A 25,376-nucleotide genomic window follows, 5' to 3' on the forward strand; every position below is an offset into this window, starting at 1 on the left:
TCAGGAACAGCCAACACACTGGGGTGTTACCAACACTGGTTTAGCCACAAGTCCAAAGCACAGCATCACGGGGTCTGCGATAAAGCCAGTTCACGGCATCCCGGCCAGACCAGCACGTGCAACGGGAGGTGGCCGGGGGCGTCATGTTTGCCCAGCTGCCAAACGAGATGCTCACACAATTGGTATGAACTTAATGAGGTGCCGTCAGTGTTAAATGCTGGCTTTGACAGGGGCGAAAACCAATGCAGGCTCCCATGGCACAGATCAATGGCCGGGTCGATCTCAAGGTCCCTGCTTGGAGGCTGATCCGATGAGTTAAAGCATTGCTTGGCTGCACAGAGCCAGAGCAAACAGCCCAAACTGGGCTTTTAATCACTCTGCATGAAATAAAATTTGGGTTCGGTTTGCTCATGGGCTAAAGCAGTTCCTAGCGGGGAACCTGGGGGATGTTTCCATGTCTGTCCTGGAAGGAGCCCGGTGCTCGGTGTGCCACAGCCGCGCGGGCAGGCAACCGTGCCTCTGTGCCTCTCTGGCTCTCTTGTTTGCAGGATTCACTCCTGCAAATCCTTAGGAACAAAGTCAGGCAGCTCCCTTGCCTCACCTTCCCCCAGCACACACCTTATCTGCTTGCAGGAGGAAGGGGAACATCTTGCATTTCTGCAGACAGAGCAGCCTGCAAAGGCCGGCGGTGCCTGCAGTCTGCCCGTCCTGGCAGCACGGTGGGTCCAGGCAGCGAAGAAGGCGCCAACTTTCTGCTGTCCCCGGTGAGAGCTGGATTGCTTTCCCCTCTCTTTGGCTAAAGGAGGTGTTCCGCAGACACCGACCCACGTCACGGGCTGCTGTGCCGGCTGCGAGCGCGGCATTCGGGCTGCTCCAGCCTCGGCAGAGAGCCAGCACCTGGCCCGGCGCTTTACAAGGAGTCTGGCTGCCAGCGGCGCGGTCTCTTCTTTGAGACCATGTTTTCAATTAGGGCTCGACGCGCAGATTGTGTGCTGTATTGGCGGAGGCCTCCTCCTGAGGCCCGCCGATTGATTTATGAGGTTGATTAAAATATTAAAATAATTTTGTGCGATGCTGCAAACACACCGCAATGTGCATTTTTATCATATTTGGTGCCGTTCCAATTAGCTCGAGACTCTCCTCTCCCCCTCCTTTTCTGACCTGCTTTGTTCGCTAACAAATTACAGTTATCCTGGCCTTACTTTTGTATTTATTAGAGATGATGCATATATGCGCTCTCTGAGCAGTTCGGAAATGGGCTGGCTAGCAGCGGGGAGCTCGGCGGGCCAGAGCTTTTTCCGAGTGGAGAAGGCATCCAGAACTGTCTAGCTGGAGCTATTTATTCAGATCCTCCTTATGTCACTGTCAAAATGAGGGTAAATCAGTGGAGAAGTTGTGAATAAAATCCATCTACCATAAACAGCAAGCTCTTTCTGATAGCTAGCTGGGGTTTCTCCAGGAGAGAGCCTCGGGTTTCCCGTGACACCACCTTCTCTGTCCACAGAGCTGATTTCCCCCGGTATCGGCAAGAGCCCTGAACATACCCAATGTCCTTCCAAGAGCATTTTCTGGCCATCACAGAGCCAAGTACAACACCGGTCCCCTCTGCGGTACCAATGGCCCTGACGTTCAACCTCACCGTCCCCACCAGCTACCGGAGCCACAGACGGAGCCACACACGAAGAACAAGGTCGGAGCCAGCACCCGGAGTCTAAATGCCACATGGTCAGAAATTAAATGCTTATGTCCAGGCGTTAGGTGCAAAACCCCCGGGGATCCCTGGGATCCCATGAGTGCTTTGGTGGGGAAGGATGTCCCGGATGACCCCAGCGTGCCGGGGCAGCCCTGCCAGCGGCATGGGGCGGGCACGGCTCCAGGGGCACGGGTGGGAGCGGGGTGGGGAGTGAGGGAGCTCGCCTCGGCCAGCTGCATACCATGGACTAAAAAGGAAATTATTTTGTCAACGAGGCACTGCTCGCCTTCAGGCCCTGCGCCACCGCGGGGCTTTGCGGTTGGGCCCCGGGAACCACCGCTGCCCCCGGCCGGGGGGAAGGTGGGGGCTCAGAAACGGGAGATACTTCACCACTGGATCAGGCATTGCCAGTGTTCATCTCCCCTCTGGCCCCAGCACCGTCGAACAGCAGCGATGCTCCCGCCGGGCTCAGACTGCAGCAGCCGCCTCTTGTTCCCACCCGCCATCTCCAGAGAAAACCTGCGTCTGCGGTGACGGCGCTGGGAGCGCGGAGCCACGCTGGGTCTGCTCCCCACCAACACGCTTGCTCGGGGATTGCAGGGAGCACGGCCTGATGATTAATAACATTGCGAGCGCGTAAACGACACACGTCCACGACGCTTGCTCCTGCTACACAGGGGCATTGCTATAGCAAACTTCATTTATCGCTATTTAAAACCCAAACAAAAGAGTACAGGGTGTTATAAATACGCTGACAAGACGAGCTGCGCTGGGAAGACAGAGAAAAAAAAACGAGCAGAAAGCGACGGAGGCGGCGGGCAGGCGCACACCTCCGTCCGCTGGCTTCCATGGAACGAGGCCGCTGTTGGCAGCGCACGCAGGGCAGGATGCAAGTGCCTTTACAGCCTCCGTTACCGTCAGCCCTACAACAGGCCCTGTGAAACACCACAGATGTTTTTCAACAGAAGAATATCAGACCCGGGGAATATCCCCAGCTCCCTGGAGGAAAGAGATGAATTGGCAAATGGAAGGCTACAGTGATAAGGGAGTTTTTATAAACATAACCTAATTGTATTACTTCAAAGTCCTGAAGTTTATTGCCCTGTTTAATGATGTGTCTCATTATTTATGGTGTAGCACAATGAGTCCGCTATTGATTTAATACACTTCCTTAAAGACCGTCCCTGTCACAAGCAATAAAACGAAGCCCTTCTGAGACAGCTCAATTATGTCACATCTCCATCAGCCGACCCCGAGCACCCCCGGCGTGTGGGGGCCACCGCAGCGGAGCCGGGGGCAGGCGGTGAAGAGGGTCCTTCCTCCGGCGAAGGACGGAGCCAGAGTGTGGCAGTCGAAGGGCAGGAGCAGGCAGGGTGGGCTCACCTGGCTCAGGGGTGCTGCCCACGGACATATGCCACCACCTTGGGCACTCAGTTTGGTACAAGTCTCCTGTCTGCGCCCGCTAACCGGCACGGTGACGGCGTATGCACGGGGGAGAGGTGCAGGTGGAGGGAAAACAGCACGAATTAACACTGGCGTTTGTCCCACTGCCCGTTTCCACCGCCCTCCTCACCTTTCTGGTACTGGAGCCAGAGCTGCTGCTGGACCTTCTTGCTGGGGAAGTGGATGGCGCAGCTGAACTCGGAGCCATACAGTGCCTCCGCAATGTAGTGGGAGCCGAACTGCTGGATGAAGGAGAGCAGCTCCTCCCGGCTGCTGTCCTTGTTCAGGATCTTCAGGATGTTCGCAAAGCCTGCAGGAGGGAGGCAGGGGATCGGCAGGTTGGTCGGGCCAGGCTGCCAGCACAGCCCAGGGGGAAGGAGGCCCAGAAGATCCCCTGCTCAAGACATACTAGTCCCCATATGCGTGCAAAGCACGGTTCCTCCTCCCTTGCCTCCATGGTCTGCATGACCCTTTGGAATCCACAACCTGCTCTTTACCCTGGGCTGTGGCTCTGGCATCCTTCTATGATCCTTCTCCCGCAGAGATTTCTTAAATCAGTTTGTAGGGTTGTCCATGTGAACGCACGCGTGCACAGACATACCCACACGCACACAAATGCCCTCCCACCAGCTCCATCCCGTTTTGCAGGCTGCTGGGACATCATCCACGCTCTCCCCAGAGGATGTGCCTGGCCTTGGCTTTGCAGTAACCATAACCAGGGATGTTCTGGTGTAATTTATTACAGATTGCACTGCAGATCATCCCCAGTGCAAACATCCTGCACAACCGATAACTATATTTAGGAAAGCTGGAGACAACCCAGAGGGACACGCGGAGCTGGGCTGACGGCAGCTCTCTGGCTGCGCAAGGGTCGGGGCAACTCTTGAGCAGTGCCCTGCAGCACCCGTGCAGACAGCAGGGACTGCTGCCATGGGGCAAGGACACGGATCCTCGCTGCTCTATGGAGATGAAATATCGTGGAGGCATTGGTGACTACACGGTGCCTTGGCATCCTTCAGAGCTGGCTGATACCATCGTTTTGGTTCAGTGGTGGAACTGAAAACATACTGCAAGAAAACACGTCATAACTGTCACCAAAATGAGGTTATCTGGCTGGTTGGTTGGTTTATTGAAGGAGAAGGTTGGTTTAATAAAAAAAGCTAGAAGAATTCATTCTGAGCTGAAGCCAAATAGTTTGTTCAGCTCCGAGCAGGTTATTTCATTCCAGGGCTGTCTGCACTAAATCTTTTTTTTTCTTTCCCCATTTAAAAACAGGTTGATTTTTAAATAAAAAATGCTATTTTGAAGTGAAAAGGCAAAACATTTCAGGTTGCAACAAAATGTTTCAGCATTTCTGAAACAAAATGTGTAGCTATAAAAACATGGAAGTGAAATGTTTTGACGTTTCCAGGATCCTCCTGCCCGCCCCTTCCTCATCTGCAACTCTCTGCTTTATATGACCCGCATTTACAAGCGCTTTGGGTCCTTTTGAAACCACATTTTTTCAAGAACTTACTGTTTTTCGTTCATACGCATATACACAGCCACCCTCACGTGAATCCTCCCTGCACTGTTGCTTATTAGCTTGAGCCTGGCTCTGACCCCAGCTCTTGGTTTGTGCAGCCAAGACACACGAACTCCCTGCCTCAGTTTCCCCCCTTAAAAAAGGAAGAAAATCTCTCTGCCTGCCGCTGCAGCAGCGCCAGGAGCACGAGTTACTGCCCGAGCAGAGCCTGGAGGTGGGAAATGCTGGTGAGATGCTTGGCGTGGTTGTGCCTTGGGGCAGAAGACCACCACCCTCCCACGCAGACACGCATCTCCCCGCCGCTAGAAACCCTCACCTGCAGAGAGGGTGATGGAGCTGAGCTTCACCCTGTAGAGGTTGCTCCTGACCCGCCAGTGCTGCACCATGGGGTAGCCCATCGCCTCGTCGTACTTGATGTCCCCTGCAAAGGAAGAGCTGGCGCTCAGCCCCTGCCGACCCGGCGGCCGTGCTCTGGGGAACGCTTCATGCTCGCACCGAGCTTTGCTACACGCCGCAGGGGCGAGAAACGGGGTGGTAGCAAGGACGGTAACCTCCTCCGGTGGCCATGCCACGGGGTCTGTGGGCTGCTGCCAGCACCAGCATTGCGGTGGCTGCGGCTGCCCGGAGCTCGTGGGGATGGAGGTGCTGCCTTGCCACGCCGGCGCAGACTCGCACAGCCCATACGCTGTTTCGGTGCAAGGGATGCTGTGAAGGACCCCACAGTGCTAGTGATGCCGACGCCCCTCAGGGACCACACTGGGATCCAGGGTGGGAGAAGGGGCTCTTGCTTCTGCTCTTGCCCCCGTGGGGGCTGACCCCGGGGGCAGCTCGTACCAGTGAGAAGCTGAAGGTCGGGAAGGGGCTCTGAGAGGACGCCGCGGCACTGCTCCTCCACGGGCAGCGGGATCACCATGAGGCCGTCGGCCAGCTGGGGGAAGTCCTTGATGAAGTTATTCTCCCTGCAGAGAGAAAAAGACAACTGCAAAGCAAGGATGCAGGCTGCGGCCAGGCAGGGGGGCCGAGCCGCCCCGGCGGCACGGGGACGGATGGCTCAGGAGGGCGAGGGACATCTCCCGCGAGCAGGAGACCTAACAGGAGATGGGGTTTGCAGCCCCTGCCGCCAGCTGGCCCTGGCTCTGCAGCCCTCCGAGGTGATGCCTAACGAGCTCCCCAGGGATCGTGGCTCCATTCGCTCTCCGGCAATACGGGACCGCTCTCAGCCTGGGGACCCGGCCACTGGTTTTGGCCCAGATTTTCAAAGTGTACCACTGAGAGGAGGCAGACAGCGGCGAGGAGAGAGGAACGGCTGCTACATCCCAAAACTGCCTCGTTCCACCACCTGCAGCATCTTCCCGGTACGGGACCGTGACCAAGCACCAGACCAAGCCCCGCTGGGGCTCCCCACCCCGGCAGCATCATTGCCCCCATGGCTTTGCCCCCACTGGCTCTCCAAAAGGAGGAGAAGGTACATTTATAGCTAGACACCAAAAAAAAAAAAAAAAAGCCCGTGTGTGCAGCTCACGGCGCGATTTTACCACACATGCGGGATCTTTTCTAACCTTGGCAGGAATAACGCTGTATAATAGGCCCCTAATGAATTGTTTCTAGAACAACGGTACTGGGGAAATTATTTGAAATGGTGAACAGACAGGTCTCTGGGAGACGAGTCTCCCCCGGCAAGCGCAACGCCTCGCGCCTGCGCAAAGGAAACTGGAGGGGGGATTTTAAATATTGATCTTAGAAGCAAAATGTAGGCCAGGAGGCTCTGTGTCCTCCGGGTGCGGAGACGAAAGGGCAGCTGAGCAGAAAAAAGGGAGGTTCTTGCAAAATCGGGTCAGCCCCAGGAGCTGGGGGGAGGCTCAGGCTGGCACCGCCTGCCCCAGCTGTGTTTTTCTGAATAGATTTCCCTTTAAACAGCTGCTGGGTTGACCCCCTTCCCCAGTTTTACGCCCCGCAGCCCATCCCTGGGCGGGATGCTCCATCATCCCATGAACACCCTGCAAGTGGGGACGCACTGGCCACCTCCAAGGGTCCCGCTGCGGCGAGACACCAGGCTGGCGGAGCACTTCCCCGGGGCCCTCCCGCTGCTCCAGGGTCAGGATACGGCCACTGCAATCTGTACCGAGGAGGCCGTAGACCCGTGCAAGCCTGGGGATGCTCCCAGCCCCGAGGTGGGTGAGGAGCACTGGCATGAGCAGCGGGAAGGAGGGGACACACGAGTGGGGCCGAGCACGGCTGCACAGGCAGCCCGGCCACCAGGCAGCAGGCAGCAGCCTGCCTTCATGCTGCACCCCTGTTTCAAAGCCGGCACCCAGTTGCATCTCAGGAGCTTCGCTTTAGGCACTGTCAGAGGAAAAGTGGTTTATTTGTCTGAGGGGAAAAGCCTCTCGCTTACATGTGTGCTCACAAATCTCCTATTGATCACGCCGAGCGTGGGATCCTCGTGGCGGAGCGGTGCTTTTGCTGTTCTGAGCCCTTTGCTGTCTTAGCAATGCAAATGGGGAGCTGCAATTACTGCCGGAGCCGGGAGCTGTATGGGCGGTGGGAAGCAGGGGCTGCAAAATGAGGCAAGTCTGTAGGGAACAGGGGAAGAAGTGTGTCGGTGTCTCAGCTGCTCTGCCTCAGCAGAAAAGGGGGAAAAGCGTCAGTGCTACCAAATCCCAAAGCCCCGGAGAGGCGCGATGCTGCACCGGGAAAGCGGGATGCAGCTGCGCGGAGCCCGCCTGCCACGCCGGCCACGGGGACCGTCCCCTCCCTGACGGCTCAGCCCGGCACCCGAGGGCGAGCGCGAGGGCCAGGCAGGTCGCACCAGAAGCCTGTCCAGCCCCGCGTCCCACCTCCGAGAGGCCCAGGAGGGACAATGACTGGCTGGTGGCACCTTCCCAAGCGCTCTCCCACCGCCCCGCACAAGGGGACAGGCCTGGCGGTGCCAGAAGAGCTCAGGTGTGGTGGACAGAAACACGCGGCACGGCAGACACCAGAAGACTGCGTTAACCCTGTGCCCTGCACCCGAGCACGGGGCAGAGAAGATGCAGCGAAGCAGCGTCTCCTCCTTGCCCCACGCAAACCCACCTGGACCATCTCACCGACACCCGCCCACGCCACGAGCCTGCGGACCGGCTGTCCCCAGGCACGAGGCCAGGTCACCCAGGTGGCAGGACAGCCCCCGGGGGCTGGTGGTCCACGCGCAGGCAGCTAAGGAGGGCGAAGCTGGAGGAGACACGCACCAGTGCAAGGGGAACCCACATGCAGCGGCTGCTGCTCAGAGCTGATGCCTCTATGACAAGGTATTTACCAAAAAGCCGCTTTCTGCAGCGCCGCTTGCTGTAACGCCGTTTGCTTTAGCTGCTCCGCAGTCGAAAGGTTGAGGAAAAACAAGGGGCAAGCGCGAGTCAAGGCGTGGGTGTACACACCGGCGTGTGGTGTACGCACCACAACGTGCTCCCGGAACGGGAGGGAGCAGCGGTACAAGGCAGGACTTCGGGAGCAGTTCGATGATGCATTTTTGCTACCAAAACCTTCCTCCATCTCCTCCCTCCAGCCCCCTCCTCTCTGCCACCCCGAAGCAGGACGAGCCAAAGCCGTGCCGGGGGAAGCCCCCGCATGGCGCAGCCCTCCTGCAGAGCCCTGCCAGCCTGCACCGTGCCGAGCCCTCGCTGCTTCTGCGGGTGCAGGAAGGCAAACCGGGAGCGCAGATGATGGGGAGACCCAAACCCGCGTGTGCCAGGCGGCTGCTGCCCGCGGCGTGCCCGGCCGGCGCGGAGGGCAGCGTGCGGCGGAGCCGCAGCCGGCAGAGGGCTGTAGCTCCTTTTCCACTGCGCCTTATTAATAACCCTGCGGCTCACAGCCCCGCTCACCGTAGAGGCACAAAAAAAAGAGTTTCTGCCAGGCTTTTGTGCTCTCTGGAAGCTCTGATCAGAGCCGTCGGGCTCTGCGAGGGGCAGGGAGACAGAGGAGGGAGGGATGTGACAGCATCCCTGCGCACGTGCCGTCGCGTGTGCCTCCACCTGGGACACGGCCAAGCCACCGGCACCTCCGCACGGGTGTGGGACCATGTGCGGGGCTCATATCTCGGGGTCCCTGCCATTTCCCAGAGGCAAAGCAGGACCCTCACGACCTCACGGTTCTTACCAGCCATGGAGCCAGGTTTATTCCTACGGGATCAGGAGATAGCCCAGCAAACCCGCCTGCTCCCAGCACCTGCTTAGCCCCACAACATCCTCCTCTGCCTCTTGTTCTGCCCCTCAGCATCCCCCCAACGCTCACGGAGCAGATGCCTGATACTCGTGGGAGCAGCGAGCGCGCCGCTCTCTCCAGCATGATGCACACTGAATCCACTGGGCTCGCAGTGCGCTCCTGGAAGGGAGCTGCACGCCTCTCGGGGCATTTTGCAGATACTGAGTCATTATACAAGGAAATGCTGTTTCTCCTTAGCAGCCCCCGTCCCCAGCAGTGTCTGACCATGTACGTCCCTGCCTTGGGAGGGAGCTGACTTGCAGATATATGAGTTTTCATCTTGGGAAAGGTCAAATGGCCAAAGGCTTTACTGAGCTCTTGTACTGGCAGGGTGGGCTGAGGAGGAAGGCAGTTGCCTGGATTAAACAGCTCAAAATCCTGGCTTTGATGGACACGTTGTGTAACCTTGGCCGAGTCATAAAATCCAGCCGTTGCTTCGGGTGACACAGATACCAGACAGCAGCTCCCTCCATCCCGGGGTGCTGGTGGGGTAAAGGCAATTAATGGCTGCTCAGGTTCCAGGAGGGGGCTCAGGCAGCGAGAGCCTGCTGTGCTGGTGTTCTCCTGGCCTTCCGAACCTAGATACACAAACTAGAGGTGTTTTCGAGGAATCTGACCTTAAAAAATGCACCCAAGGTCATGCAATACAGCTGTGGCACGGTGTAGCGTCGGGCTGCATTGCTGTGCTCTGCAGTGCTGGTATCATCTCACGCAGCCCACAGGAAGCCTCCAAAAAGGAACAGCATCCCCCAGTGTCCCTGAGCGAAAGGGGGTTTTGGGGGAGCAGGAGACCCCGATGCAGGCGCTGGGGAGCAGCCGGAGTGCTGTGGTCCTCCCAGATGGGGCCACAGCCTCCAGGTCCTGGTCCATGGCCCGATTCTGCTGAGCCCTGGGGCACCTCGTCCCCTTGCTGAGGTGCTGAAAGCCAGGGCCAAGCCTGCAGTGGGATTTTGTCCCGTGGTAGTGAAAGCTCAGCAGGTGCCTCACATTCATTTCACTCTCCTGTTAGCAACACTGTTGGGTGAAGGAGCAGCTTCTCCTCCTCGGCTCAGCCAGCTGTGGCTTCCTCCCTTCGCACTTCACTCCTGAAGGACACGGCCTCGAGGCCAGACCCTGCCCACCAACCCTTTTGGAGACCTTCCTTACTCCGGTACAACTCCCACTGCAAATCCAAGCACCAGCGGGCACGGGGCTTCCTGCCTCCATCCGCCCTGCCTGCGGGTGCACACCCTGCATCGCACCGACCGGGCAAATATATTCAGGAAGGGGTAAAAAAAAAAAAATTAAAAAAAAAAATGACCCCGCAAGTGATTAGCTGATGCCCTGAAGCATGAGATTTAATTACCCGTATCTGAGCCGGCACAGCTACAAATATTAATCACATTATCATCCGGCATGCTTATGTTCAGCAAAGTGACTACATGAGAACTGCGCTTTCTGCTATGCAAGTCTGAGAGGACGCTTTCTCGGGCAAGAATAATTTAATAATCTTACTTCTTCCTGTCCTGCAATGGCTTGGGAAGAACAAGATGGATTTGAGGTTATTTAGTGCCAGCTTTTGACCCAGCTTTCCCTCAGAGAAGCTTTCCCGCCGGGGTGGCTGCAAGCTCACAAGAGCCCAGCCTGAATCTGACATGCGGACATTCAGAAATAGCTTCTTTTTAGCTTGTCGTCACCAAAAAAAATTGATCTAGAGTCACTGGGAGACAGAAAAGAGGGTGTCCTGTTTCCACAGCCACTTTGGAGAAGGTAAGCACGCTGTAAATCTCCCCCCATGTGTCTCCATGACCTCAGGCACCGGTGAATTATAAAGGCTTAATACAAACCCTCTGAAGTAGCCATTAGTTATTCCAAATTTACTGGTCATTAACTTTAGCGAGGCCCCACTCCTGTATAACAAGGCAGGATAAAAAAGGAGAGACCGCTCAGGTTTCAGCCCCCTCCAGCTCCCCAACTTTCAGCCCTAACCACCGTTTGCAAGGGTGCGGGGCCGCACTGGGCTGCAGGGAGAGAGGAGAGCACCAACCCGGAGCTGCCCGTGCCCCCCGAATCCCCCCGGTGCGGCCATAGCCGTCGCCCCCATCCCTCCACCGGCCCCGATGCTATGGAGAGACCCGTCCCCGCACTGCCCGTCCCTCCCCGCCACGTTCTCAGCGTGCCCCACTTCATCGCTGGCAATAAACAGCCCGAAGATATTAAATAGCTGCCTTACCCCCTCGGTTCAGGGAGAATTAGCATTTAAATTGAGGTGTTTCGGGGAGGTAAATTATGCCAGCGCTGGGGCCGCGGTGCCTGCGGGCACACTCGGTGCTCCTCGGGCCCGGCACGATGTGCCTACGAGCACGGTGCTCAGCACCATCCCCTCCACGCGCCCTCAGACTGAGCCCCAAAACCTGCCCCAAAACCATTGGTGGGGCTGGGAGCGACCGGGACCCCCAACCCGTGCCCCCCGCTCCCCCTCTCCTGTGGGGCTGGGGCTGCGCAGTGAAGTCACCTGCTCTGTGATGGGGAGGTGCTGAAAAAGGCTCGGCTGACGCTGGTGAAACACCGTGGGCTCCGTCTCGGGGGCTCTTTGCTCCCGGCACCGGAATACGAATCGTGACGCTACGCCAGCATGGCCGCACTGGCACCGCTGGGGCTCCTTTGCCCTCATCATGCCCAATCTGGGGACACCAAGACATGTGAGGGGACAGCGAGAGCCGCGGGACCAGGCAGAGGGTGGTGGCTGTCACCAGGGACCGCGGCTGGGAGCAGGAGCCACAAACCCCGCTGGTGCCTGCACCACTGGGCGCGTGGTGCCGAGCAGGGACCCCAGCCACGGCACGACGATGGTGGCAGCCAGCAAATGACATCTGGACCTGGGACAGCAGTGACAGCCGGACAGTAGGACGCGGGCGGTGGGAGCAGCGCTGCTCCCCGGGAGCTGGCAGAGGCGGGGAGGGGGATTCCTTCCCGGTCAATAGTTTATTCACCGTAGAACAGGAACCCAGTTGATCCAAAGCTGTTTGTCAGCTCCACTTGAACCTGTTGCAGAACCTGAGCAGAGATTGTTTTGGTTGTTGTTGCTTTGAAGTACAAAACAGATGGAGGAAGACGAACAGATGCCACCACCTCTGTGCCTCGTGGGGGGCTCCTGTGCCTCCCCGGTAGATAAAGGCAAGTCTCAATGGAGACTGCGTCTGCTTTCCCATTTCACGGCGATCCAAAGCACGCTGCTGCTGGCGTTTTAGTTCAGCTGTTGAGAACCGACAACTCAACTCTCCGCACCGCTCGTGCCCGAGCCCGGGTCAGCAGCAGGACCCTCCCTCTGGCCCCGGAGTCATGCGCCCATGCCCATCACGCTCCGCCACCGCTGGACCGTTCCCACCTGATTTTCCTACAGACCATCTGCAAACATCCCCCCGACACTAAAGCCCTCCTGTGGTCTGCACAGCCCTGCCAATGCCCGAGCACCCGGGGAAACGCGGCCGGGGCGCCCACCACCACGGCGCTGATGTTCGCTATCACGGAGAAAAAGTGCATCCTCTCCTGAAGCCATTTCTAAAGGAAAGACACAAGAATCTGCTTTGAGACGGGGAGATGGAGAAGCCGCGAGCAATAGGAGTGGGGATCTCCCTCCTGCACCCCGGCGAGCCCCAGAGCCGGCAGCGGCGGGGGGACGCGCTGCTGGAGCAGGTCCACCACCGGCACGTGGCCAGCAGAAGCAACGCAGCTCAGGTGGAGTGCCCGTGGCCGTGCGGGGGGACCCCAAGGGGCTCCACGGCCTCTCCCAGCTGCTGGCTCTCGAGATGCCGGGTCCCAGTGACATCTTCGGCACCCTTTCATCACCTTTTATTATCCTCCCCACCCCGCTCCCCCATTATACAGCTATTTATTTATTCCAGTAAAGCGTGTCTCCTGTGGGTGAAATCCTGCGGTAGGCTGTGGATCTTTCTTCCTCCGGAGTGTCTGTTGGGAACAGGCTGAAACAGAGTGCCGAGTAAAAAACAAATTTGGGAAGTTACGGTTCCCACAGCAACGCCTGGCGCCTGTGCAGCAGGCAGCACGCAGGCACGCAAAGCTGGATTTATGCCTTAATTACAGAGTCGGGGCTGCAAGAGGAATCCCATGCAAAGCTCTAGTTTTCAGCCCCTTAAACAACTTTGCAAATACACGGATTACTCCCTTTGGGATTGAGATTTCCCATGCTTAACCTAAGCTTAGAGGTGATTTTCTGCAAGACGTTTTAAGAAAAGTCAAAAATCCCTATTTTTGAGTGAGAGGGCGAGGAAGAAAAGCCGACGCATCCCCAGCTGGCAAAATGGAAGAGTGACAACCTGTCTCTTGTTTGGCTGTAACTCTGGCACAACTTGCTCCTGCAAGCCCACACCCACAGGGAGCAAATCCCTTGGGAGGCGAATGCATGTGAGCTAGGAGGTACAACTCAGTGCAGAAGCTGCCACCATTAACACCTGAACCTGGGTAACAGCTCCGAGGTGCATCAGGACCACAGCCCGAAATACCAGAGTCCACCGACAGTCCCTTCCCTCTGACGGAGCAGGCTCCAAGCTCCCTGCATTCACTGCTGGAGACCTCCTCGCTTGACGGACTGCTCCCGTCAATGACCGGCAGCGAGGAAGCTGATGAAATACAACCCAGCGTATGTCTGACCCAACACTTTCCATCTTTAAGTTGCCATCTCCTTACTCCTACACTGCTGGAGTCACACCACCCAGGTGCATCGCATCACTTAGGTGCATCACGTCACCCAGGTGCATCCCCACCCGGAACAAGCGCTGCCACACACACCTCCCTACTCCTCTCCTTTTGCAGGGGCAAAGCGAACGAGCAAGCAGCCAAAACCTCTCGCCCTGCATGGCTCTGCGTTCAGGCTTTGGCTGATCTCACCAGCGAGGTAGGCAGCGGCTCCACCACTGCCCGCACCCGGACGGGTTTTGGCCTCAGCACCCTCGTCCTGAGTCTGCAACCTGGTGGCAGGGCCAGGAGGACACATCTGAGCCATATGCCACCCCTCCTTGACTGGGAGGTCTGGCAAATGCCCGACAGCTGATGTGGATGATGCAAAATCTGCCTGTTTGCAAAGGGCCGGCGCTGCTTAGCGTCTGCCAGGAGGATCCGTGTCTTGCTCCATGTATCTGCTCTTCAAGGTGTCTCCCTCCATTAGCTTCGCCGTCGCTGACAGCCGAAGGGGCTGACCTTGTCGGCTTCCATAAGCTCAGCAACTTCCCGCGTTTTAACGATTTGGAGGGGGAAGTGCCACGAAGATGGACAGACCTCCTGGAGCAGCTCATGGAGCTTCTGCCCACCGGGCTGTAGCCACTGTAAGATGATGCGGGGACGGTTTCTCTGTGGAGATGGTTTTTCTGTGCCTGAGCAACCCAGAGCTGGGCTGGATGCCTCCTCTGAACGATTATTTTGGCGGTGAGCTGAGGCAAGGCTGCGGGTCCTCTTGCGCAGGTTGTTTGGATGCTGTTTGCAATCATTTCCTGAGCATTGCTCAAGCAGGTCCGTGCCTGGCGCTCTCATTAGCATCATTTGTAACGAGGTAACAAATAACAAAGTTCACACTGATTTCAGAGGAGCTGGGACTTCCCAAGGAACTGGCGCAAGGCTGGTGCCTGACTTGCATCCAGTTCCTACGGCATTTGGGCAAGGTGACCTGAAGCCATTGGGCTCTCCGCATGCCAGCAGCCCCTCGCACCAGCAGCTCGTCCAGGGAAACCCACACCCCAGCTGCGATGCCCTGGGAAGTTCAAGCTCTGCCTTTTAAATAATATTTGCCTTTACAACGTAAATGCAGACCCAGCTCTCTGCTAGCACACGCATCCATTCTCTTTTAACAATTTGGAATCTTAAGCATTTTTTCTTCCTCTCCTAAGCTTCATCGTTAACCTTTAAGATGGAGATAAGGCATAAGAGTTTGGAAAGGAATCAGGAGGGACCTTGGAAATGAGCCAGGAGCAGTGTTAATACTGGACTGCACATCATATCTCTTCGGTTCTTCTTTCCCCCCAGGGTGATTTGGACTGCTCTTGACTACCACCATGGTATTACAAACTCTAATGAGGTTTGGAAAATAAGAAACCCACTGCGGCGTGGGAGAAACTAATAGAAATTGTTTTGTCTTCTCTCTATTAGTCATTAGAAGCAGAGGAAAAACAGCCACAGGCAGTGGCAGGGCTGCAATATCACCACACATTTCATATGCTGGCACTCCGACAAAGTCATTTCAACGCAGCTAATGCTCCCGCTTCCCCTCCGCGCAAGGCCTGCCGTACGCCAGCACGGGCTCCAGCTGCGCCAGCGTCCCGGTGCCAGGATCGACCGAGCCCGGGGTGTCCCCAGTGGTGCCCGGTGCCCGCCCAAGGGTGCTCGGCCAGCCCGCGGCTCTGCTCAGCAGCAAACGGGCCAGCACGGACCGTCGCAGCACCCTGCAGCGAGCTGCTGGGCAGAGCCTGGCGTCCCGCCGGGGCCGGGGACAGGCGGGGAAGGCGAAGGCAGCGCCCGGGCAGGGCAGCGCTCGAGGACGCATCCATAAGCGGCAGCTCCCTGGCGCTGTCAGGCAGCCAGAGCATATGGTGAATTAGCTGGGATGTGCCACCGCATCTGCAAAGTCATGTTTCTGGCTGCGAAGTTCATTATGGAAGGCACGAAATGATGCGTGCTGCGAGCTGGGGTGGGGTGAAAGCACCTGCAGCGAACTCGCCCCTTGCCACCCTCCCAGGGCAAGGCGGGTGCTGAGCACCAAGTCCCACTCCAGGGGCTCAGCAAGGCGACTTGGACCACCTTACACTCCTCCCAGCTCCGTGGGCCATCGCACCCAGGCACCGTGGCTGCCTGATGACAAGTGGCAGTGCCATCACACCTTCCAGATGTTCATCTGCTGCCTGCGGGTCCGGGCACAGCTGGCAAGTGGCACCATCCCCGAGAAAGCTGGGGCGCAGGCACGCAGGCTGTTCCGCATGCACCAGGCTCCTTTGGCCCATGCTGGGGCAGAAACAAACTGGCACAAACACCCCAAGCTTTAATCTCAAGAAATCTGTTATTGAAGGCAACAGCCCATGGGAGACTCGTCCTTGCCGGCTGCAAATCTGGGCAGGGCAAGAGCACGACGGCACGGGAGCACCGCTGGGCGACAGGGAGGCCAGTGAGCAGTGCTGGGTCGGTCCCAACCGCCGGCTCCTGCATTCCTCCGTGCTGGGCCATGGCTCCAGCATCCAGGCCAGGTCGCGCTGCCCAGGAACCGGGTGTGGTGGAAGACTTAGGAGATCTCCTGGGTTATCCCACGTGCCTATACCCCCTTCCATCCTATGGGTAGGATGCGGCAGGGGATGGGAGGGCTCCCAGCATAGCTCGTCCACCCATGTGGTGGACAGTGGGTTCAACTGATGGGTCCCAAGCCCAAGCCTAGCACTTGCCTTCAGGTTTATGCAGTCACGAGTTACGCTGCAACACACAGAAGGGCAAATCCTCCATCTCTGGAGAGTTCACTTGGGATGGGAACAAGCAAGACAAGATTTTCTGCCGCACCGAGGACTGCATCCAAGCCCTGCTGCTAACGCAGAAGCAGGTACGGCTCGACAGCTGGCATAGCTGCGGAGCGCTCAGATATCCCCATGCTGGTGCCTGCTCGTGACTGCATTGCCTGGAGCAACGATTCGCATTGCTAAGTCAATGTCAAGTTGATTTAGTCCTTGGATGGGCAATCTCCATCGACCAGCGCTGGCACTAGCGAGGAAGAACAGTGACGGGCTGGTAAGTCTCAGCCTTGCCCCGGAGGTGCCGCTGGAGCGATGCCCGTGGGGCAAGGAGCACAAAGCCATGGCCCGTGCTAATGGTGACCACCAAGAAGTGCCCATAGCATGATGGAAAAACCCTGCTATCACGGCTTAAAGCTGGGTGATTACAATTTACTGCCTCAAACCCTCCTGCCTCACTCTCTTCTTTCTTTCCAGCTGGACATAACCCTTATTTTGATGTGTCCCGAGTGGGTGCAGATCCCCTGTGCCCCAGGAACGGCTGCACCCCACGGCGGATGAGGAAAGAAGGAGAAGCGATTCCTCTCTGCAGGTCTCTATAAAGCAAGGCTATAAAGCCAATAAGGACCGCCTGAGATGAAAGGTACTCTATAAATCTGAGCGGTTATGACTATAAAACCAATCTCCACTGCATCTCTTAATAATGCAGATTAACTATGCAATATCACCACCTATAATTAGGATCATAAAAGTTAGAGACGGAAAGGCTAGCAGGTCAGCGACTCCATCCCATGGACTGCTCCCCATAGCACAGGGGACGGGGGAAACCTCCCGCATGCCCTGGGAGCTCGGAAAAGCACAGGCAGGCTTGGCAGTGCCGGGCACCATGAAGGGGGTGGTGACAAGGAGGGGACGGCACATGAATCACCGCACCTCTGCCAAACCCAGGAGGGGAGCAGAGCCCCGCTCTCGCTCTGCAAGTGCCCGATGCCAGCCTCTGGTCCCTCCCCTCCTGTGCGGGTCCCTGTCCCCTCTCTCAAACCTTTATCCTTTCCTCATGCTCAGGACTTGAGACAAGGGTGTCACCATCAGCTTTTCACAGGGTGGCCCCTGAAGACCGTGCTGAGCCCCCTGACAGCTGTGCGGGGGGACGTGGGTGTCCCCCAAGGGCCACATGCTGACGACAGCAGGGTAGGCTCCTTGCAGGAGGAGCCTGTGTCCCAGAGCAGCTCCCCAAGGGATGAGTGTTCCCCTGGACCCTTCACCGCCCGTCCCACGAGAGGCTCCCAGCCCCAGGGCTAGGAGACGTGACCTTCCCGTACACACACACACTCGCCTTGCCCAGCAGCGTTCCTGGACTGGGATCCCACTGCCTGCTCCCACCTTGCCCAGGGACGAGCACTCCTCCTCACTGGGTGACCAACCCAGCCAGCACACACAGCCCAAGCCCCGCTGCCCGCTGCCTTCCTCCACCTCCCACTCACGGAAACCCCGGCATCCTCCTCACCTCCACGGTGAGCCCACGCGGCCCCGGCCCTCCTCCTCTGCCATAGCCGCTGGCGCGGCGGCGCAGGCGGTGGGCAGGGCAGGAGGGCGTGCTCCCTTGCCTGGGCACAGCACTGCTCTGCCCAATTAGTGCTGCTGGGTGACAGGCTCTGTTTGCGCTGCGTGATTAGCTGTGGAAATGCAAATCCGAACTTCCTCCGCCGCAGCAGCTAACAAGATAATGAATATTTTCATCAGCTGCAGAGAATACAAACATCTGCGCAGACACGAATGTGCTGCCAGGGCCGGGGGGGAGCGGGGAGCAGGGGCGCGGGGTGGGGAGCACCTCCCCGGCATCCCTCGCTCCACTGCCCGGGGAAAGGAAAGCTCTGCCGCCGCTGTCTGGTCCCTGAGCCCAGCAAAAGCCCGTGGGTGACACCCTATCAGCTTCGGTGGGTGCTGGTACCATCCCCAACAGCAGTGCCTTGGCTCTGGACTGTGCCTGTGTCTGTGAGAGCGGGTTTGGGGTACGCATCCGTGGTACCCATGTCTCCCAGGGCACCGTGCCGGCTGTGCCTCCTTAGTGCCCATCTCCAGGGCCCGAGCTCCCCTGTGAAACATCAACTCAACGGTTTGCATGGCTGCAAAGCCTGTGTTCAGGGCATGGACCGGGGTGAAAGGTGCTGGGCTTCTCCTCAGCCTCATGATACAGGTGGGGAGCTCAGCTGTGGTTTTTAATACCCACCTATTTCTTGTACCAGCACATCTTCACACACTGCCTGGCACCGCTGGGGCTCAGGAGGGGCTGGGGAAGGTGCCCACGGGTGTGCAATTGGTTTTGGGCTCTGGCTGTGCTGGTAGCTTCCACCCCGCTGCTCCTCCTCCTCCGCGGGGCTCAGGCACAAGCTGGGAGCAGTGGGGCTCTCGTGGGCAAACAGCAGAGACCGACCCCGTGCGAGGTTATCCCACTGCCTGCGCAGCCTGGAGTGAAACGGAGCAGCTCAGGAGCGCAACTGCAGCAGGGACAGGGCAGCAAGAGCAGGAGGTGGCTGCGACGGCCATGCCCACGCTCGCCGAGGATGGGCTGGCCCATTCCTTAAATCCTACCCACTCCAGGCACAGGACGAGTCTGAAAACCTCGAGTACTTAAAATACCTCTATCACCAACATCTCAATCAGTATATTCTAAAAAATACCTCTTTCGCCCTGGACTCCTGTGTTGTCTTTAGGATATCACTGGCACTAGACTTGCCTTTGTTTTGCTACAAGAATAAAAAAAACGCTACCAAGCCGGTGCAAAAGTATGCGGCTGCAGACTGTCAGAAATACCAGCTCAAAGCCACACAATCTGTTCTCCTTCTCGGTGGGATGCTACTTTGAAATGGAGCAGGGCTGATGCACGCAGGATGCATTTAGTAGCCTAACTGACAGGGTGCTGTGCTAATTGCATTAGTCATTTATACACTGGATTGATAAAATCTCAATGCTTAGCCTGGCAAGCGAAGATGCGCTCAAAATACATGGCGTGCGTCTACGTGCAGCCTGTTGCAGGCTCTCAAAAAGACTGGATGGACTCAGGAAAGCAGCCAGAATATCCCTGACGCTAGGCTGAGGGGTGGAAAAAAATGGGATTGAGCAAAAATGGCTCAGTTTTTTGGGGGCCCTTGGGGAACTGAGGAAAAGCAGCTCAGATGGGGACCCCTTGGGGGCTGAAAAGCCACTGAGCGTGGCATGGCCACGAGTGGGTACCAGGACATCTCTGCTCCGCAGGCAGCATCTCCGGCTGGGAGCTGGCAGTGGTTCCGCACGGCGTGTACGGGGAAGGGGGCAGAGAGCGGAGCATCCTGTCCCACCGCAGCTCCGCAGAGCTGCGAAACTGCTCGCGACCCCCTCGACTGCTACCGAGGACCAGGGCCTGAGGCATTAGCCTGGCTTGCAAAGACATCATTGCTTCCAACTAGTATGTCTGAGGCTTCAGAGTTGTGAACAGGTAATAGAATTGCAGCAACAAATAATAAAAAGAGGAATGAAATGGAAGGCAGCCACTGGAAAAGAGATCCATCCGTTATCCCGGCCTGAAGGGTAATAGGTAAACAAGTCGTTGGGGCACCGGCTGGCGCCGAGCTCGCCGGCACAGGAATAATAAACAGCACAATTATAACTTCTCTGCTCGGAGGTTTCAAAGAGAAGGAAAAAAATATGAAAAAATCAATGGCGTTAATGTAACTAGTTATAGACGTTACATTTGCGACGCCACGGGGGAGGCAGGACGTCCTCGCCGGGGCTGGCCCACGAGCTCCAAGCTGGGAGGCACCAGCGAAGCCCCCGCGCAGCCTCCCGCACCCGACGTGATGCCGCAGCCGGCTGAGCACCCATCCGGGCCCCGGCAGCACCCACGGCCGGGCAGACACGGGGGAGCGATGGGGTGGGGACATCTCCAAAAGCAGCCCCCCGGCAGGGATGGCGCCGGGCTGTCGGCACGCCCCGCCGTCACCACGCTGTTTTATTAAGGGCTGAGAAGCGGCGAGGGGGAAGAGTGACAGATTTAAAATTAACTTGCCAAACTCTCCATCAATATTATGACAATTTCCCGCACCGGTTCAGCGACCCGGCGCGCCGCCTGACAGCATTACCGTAGCTGTGTGGAGGCAGAGCCGGCTGCCGCGCTGGCAGCGCTCAGGGCGAGCGGGCGCCCGGCCCTCCCCGCGGCACCCCGGCCACCTCGGCGCCGTGCTCGGGGCACTGGCCGGCGCTCAGCACCACCTCCAGTCCAACCCTTCCCTTCCCCAAGGCCGTGAAGAAGTAGCAGCCCTGTTTTACAGGCAGGGACGCGAGGAATGGCACCCTCCGCAGACCGATTTGCAGAGGGAAGGGTGCTTCCAAGGCGCGGGAAGGTGCTCGGCACGGCACGCAGCCTTGTATCCTCTAGAGTCGTCCTCCATGGTTATGGAGAGGGGAAAACACTCGGTGTTGGGCAGGTTTTTTGCAGCGAGGCAGTGCCGACACAAATCCTCTCTCCCCTCCAGCCACTAAACCATTTTGGCTGCGTGCCCCCAACACCCAGAAACTCCCGGGACTCGTTGCATCTCCACTGGGGGGATCCCATGGGTGCTCCCCGTGTCCCAGGGCCACGCCAAGCTGGAGCAAGAGCCGGGACGAGAAGCAAAGCCAGAGGCGGGGAGGGGAAGAGACCCCAGTTAGGGCTGGCGGCTGCTCCCCGGGCAGCGTTCCACCGCACGTTGCTCTGACATCCCATTTGCCGTGAAGTAATAATCCAGCGAGTAGAGCTGGCTCTACAGGTAGTAATTTGGGTTTTCTCCATATTAACGGTATAAAAGCAACAGTCTGAAACTGCAAACAGCTCTTAAACAAAAATCTCCATTCCCTCGTGGCAAAGAGATGGCATAAAACAGACGAGGAATGAACAAACAATCCATTTGGAAAATAATCCTTTGGTGATTTGGGGACAGTGTGGAATTCGGGCTCTGCCCCACCATGAAGCAATGGGGGGAAAATCGCTCTAATCTAGTCTTTAGCGAGCTGGATCCACCGCTGAGCCTCCCGACTAGACCAAGAGGTGTGACTGGAATAGATCAGCTCCAACCCCATCTATTTATTAACACCACACAGCATTTCACTGAAGAGAAGAACCTGTTTTAAAAAGAGTCATGCCCAGAAGAAGGTGACGGCTCTGAATGTGCTTTTGGCTCAACGATGGAAGGAGTGAGGGGGGTTTCTGGTGCGTGATCAAAGACCCCCTCCTCTGCCCCCCACCGAAGTGCCCGGAGAAGGACTGCATGGCAGAATCATCACCAGAGGAGCGCTTCCATTTAAATGCTTGCAATAAAACAGCAGCAGCAATGACGTCGCGCACTAGTCCAAGCAGAAACCTTGACGCTGCCTTGTCCAACAGGTCAGTAGAGCACTCCAACCACCACAACGATAAGTAGCAGCTTTTAAGCCACCTCAGTATGGAAAAAGCTGTCCACAGAGCTCCTAACCCTGGTCACAGCTGCCCATGTTTGCTTCCTCCATCCTTCCCTTGGGCGTTACCACCTCCTCCGTCATGCCACCGAAGTGTCTGGGTGCTGCCCGACTCCCTTGGATAAAACGATGTGGGTTAAAGGGGAAAACCAAAATCTGAGCCAGCACCAACTAGAACCGCAGGCTGGTCTTGAGTCCGGGACCTGCAAGCTGTGCAGCTCGCCCACTACCAGCCTGCTGTGCTGCATGCTCGTGTCAAACACCACCCTTACTCTGTGTCCTAAAGGTACCCGCTGCACATGCCTGGACCCAATAAAGCCATCGGTGCTACCCCAGCTTCATCCCAGTGCCATGCCGAGCCACGGCCGGGGGTACCACGCAGCCATCAGGAAAGGGCAGAGGCTCTACTCAGTGCTGCAGGGTGCTGGGTGGCAGAGACCACCCCACCAGGATGGAAAAACTGCTGTAACTGATAGGTGTTGCCCAGGCCAGGGTGTGAGAGATAGCTTTTCCCAGCACAAAAGCTTCCTCCCAACACCACGCTGACATGCGGATTGAGAATATCCTATTTATTAAAGACACTGAAGATGCGGCGACATGGGAAGCAGACACCATTCAAAGGACTGTCACATCTGCATAGCTAAAGGATCCCAGCAGTTATAAATCCCTCTAAAATACTCAGCCCCTTGTTCTGATAGCAGGTTCTTGCTCCTACTTTGCAGAAACAGGCTTTTAATCCCTGGTATTAGGCAGCTTCCTGCTATGTTTCAAATGCACCAAATTAAGGGCTTCTCTAACAGCTGGTGTCTTAATGCTCAGAGAGGTTCTTGAATATCTCTGAAAATCAGAGGCAAATTACATCTTTTAGTTAATAATTTCTTCTCCATTAACCTCCTTCTCTTCCCTTGTTAGGAGATGATGTAATGGCGCTTCTACAGCGTAACCCTCTGACACCCCAGGCAGCCTGGCCGCGGGGAAGGACGCGGCGCACGGGGAAGCGAGCCCTTCTCATCACTGCCCGGCTCTTCTGGAGCCACCAGGCTACATTCAAATGGGAAAGGGCAGCCGTGCTGACCTTCCAGGCTGCCGAAAGCATTTCTGGAGCAAGACGTGCCGCCTCCTGCCAGGCTCCAAGCTCTGCCGAGCCAGCATATCGCGCGCTACAGCCTGCAACACGCGGGCATGCTTTGCAGGTTGCTCTTGTTTCAGACCTGCTTTCTCCTGCCCCTCACAGCCATTAGACCCAGGACTAGTTCCCCAGACCATGCTGGGCACTGAAAACCCTGTTTGTGATGACAAGGACCTGGCTCCCGCTGTGCAGACCCTCACTGGGAAAAGCCTCCCCCCACGCACGCACCCACGCAGAGCGGCAGGAGCGGTGCCAGCCGTGGCAAGGAGGATGGATCACTAACAGCCCTTTTTTTTTTAACCTGAAACCCTGTCAGCCAGATCGCCAGGGAGTGCTTTGGGCTCTGAACCCTGGAAGATGCAATCCCAGCACCGCAGGTGTTTTATTCCGAGGGCAAAGAGGCCGAGGGCAGCCCTGGCAGGAACCGCTCCTGGTCCAGCCTGGGACTGCTCGAACTCACCATCCCCAGGATGCCCTCAGACGGTATAACTTGGAGAACCCGCATCTCCCAGGATAAACCAGACCCACAGACAACGTTGTGTGCTTTCCGGATGGAATTTAGCCCTGAGGACAGGGGATGGGTTTGCTTCCTGGCAGCAACAAAGTAGCCCTTAGACCCCAGCCCTGGCTGAGGCAGGGAAGGATGGCTTTCCAACAAGCCTCCTGCTTTGCGCTGCAAGCAAAGGGCAGGGCAGGCTACGGATGAACTGGAGAGAAAATTTAAGCCTCTGCAAAACAAGATTTGGTGCTTAGGGACTGGCGGCACAAGCTGGGGCTGGACTTCATTCGGGGGAGCCCGTCCGGGTCTGGCATTTCCAGGAGATGGGCTTCAGGAGTTCCTGAAGCCCCAAGACCTGCTCAACCTGCCAGCTCATGGAAAATTTCAGCTCTGCAGCCCTGGCTCTGCTCTGACAGACCCACTGACGCTTGTAACACGGGAGGGAGAGAAAGCAAAGAGGAGCCCGCTGGGAAAATTGCCTTCGTGTACTGTCAATTCTCACTTCCAGCAAAGGCTGTGGCTCCGCTGGCTCCAAGCGCTCCGTTGGCTGTGGCTTTCTGAGCGCCTTTGTGCTGGTGGAGCTCGTAATTCATCTGCCATCAAGAGAGCAAAAGGCCAGAGTTCAGCATGAATCCATAGCTAGGAAGGCTTTGCACTTAGCTAGAGAAAAAGCGCCCAGAAAAACACTGTGGCCAGCAGTAATGAGCACCCACAACGCCAGCTAAAGTCGGAGGCAGCAGTGAGGTCTCGGTGCCTTAACAGGAAAGAAACCCCCAGCGCACTGACAGACACTGGGCGAGGAAGAGTCGCGTCTGCGTGGGGTGTGGGCTGGGTTCTCTCTTGACCATGATGGATGCTGCTGCTTTGAAACTCATAGGCCCACCTGGTTTACACCTGATTGAAATGCAGCTGCATTCAGGAGAACATCAATTCATTTTCCCTGAGCACTGCAAGGTCTCCCCTCGCCTTCCCACCCGCATCTGACCCTCGGCACTCGCGATATACTCAGGATGCAGCTTGCGAACATCCCCTGCTATCTGCCACTGGCACGCTGGTGGGGGATTTACCTTCAGCTTGTTTACAGTATTTCCATATCCACGGCTCGTCCCAGTACTAGAACTGGGGGCACCGAATAAAACCAGCCTGCATAGGCTGAAAACGCACCAAAGGAAATGCTAGAAATGCTCTTCCATACAACACGCAATTAAACGGTGGAACTCATTGTCGCAGGGTATCGCGGAGATGAAAGACATCGGTGCTCACAAAGAGATGAGCGAGAAAAGCCCGTGGAAGACAATTAACCACTCATTTGATGAGACACACTGGCCCAGGAGGGTCCTATGCTGCTGCCTGCAGGAAGGATGAGCACATAGGAAAACCACGGATGCTTGTTGTCCTCTTGGTCTCTTCCACTAGTGAACATGCCAGAGAGGCTGGCTCTGCACCGACGGACCTTGGACCCAGCCCACCACCCTGATGTTCCCAAAACTAGGAGCAGAACCGGGCCATACCTGAAAGTCATCTGGAACACCTGCCCTTGGTTGACGTGCTGGCTCCTGTTGTTATAGCCGTGAAGCATCTCCCCAAAGAGGGTGTCGTTGAACTTGGCATCCGACTTCAGGCACTTGGGGCCCTCACAGATGTCAGACAGCATCAGGCAGGACTTCCCATCCGGGGCCAGCTTGTACTCCTCCACGCACCTGCGGAGCACCACAAGCTGCATGAGACAAGCGGCGTGCCCTGCGCGGGACGAGTCCCCGCTGAGCCCAGCCGAGCCTCGCCAACACCCGCAGCAGCCGCCCGGGAGGGCGCAGAGGTCGCGGAGCCCACATCCTCGGCAGCGGCTCATTTGGGCGACCGGCACACGAGCGCTTGGCTCCTGACAGCCACCCTTCCCGCAGCAG

General features: G+C 57.3%; 1 protein-coding gene across 5 annotated transcripts in view; it reads right to left on the reverse strand.

Annotated features, from left to right (window-relative positions):
• Nucleotides 1–25,376, reverse strand: part of ASTN2 (astrotactin 2) — a 358,363-nt gene that overhangs the window by 125,058 nt on the left and 207,929 nt on the right. For all 5 annotated transcript variants that reach the window (XM_082009184.1, XM_082009183.1, XM_082009180.1 and 2 more), the window contains 4 exons: nucleotides 24,984–25,172; nucleotides 5,496–5,620; nucleotides 4,978–5,082; nucleotides 3,267–3,446 (listed from right to left, as the gene is read on the reverse strand). In XM_082009184.1, coding sequence (XP_081865310.1) covers nucleotides 3,267–3,446; nucleotides 4,978–5,082; nucleotides 5,496–5,620; nucleotides 24,984–25,172 — 599 coding nt within the window. The remainder of the gene's footprint in view (nucleotides 1–3,266; nucleotides 3,447–4,977; nucleotides 5,083–5,495; nucleotides 5,621–24,983; nucleotides 25,173–25,376) is intronic.

Source organism: Phaethon aethereus (genome assembly GCF_964289735.1).
Source record: "Phaethon aethereus genome assembly, chromosome: 20".
In the NCBI taxonomy this organism is placed as follows: domain Eukaryota; kingdom Metazoa; phylum Chordata; class Aves; order Phaethontiformes; family Phaethontidae; genus Phaethon; species Phaethon aethereus.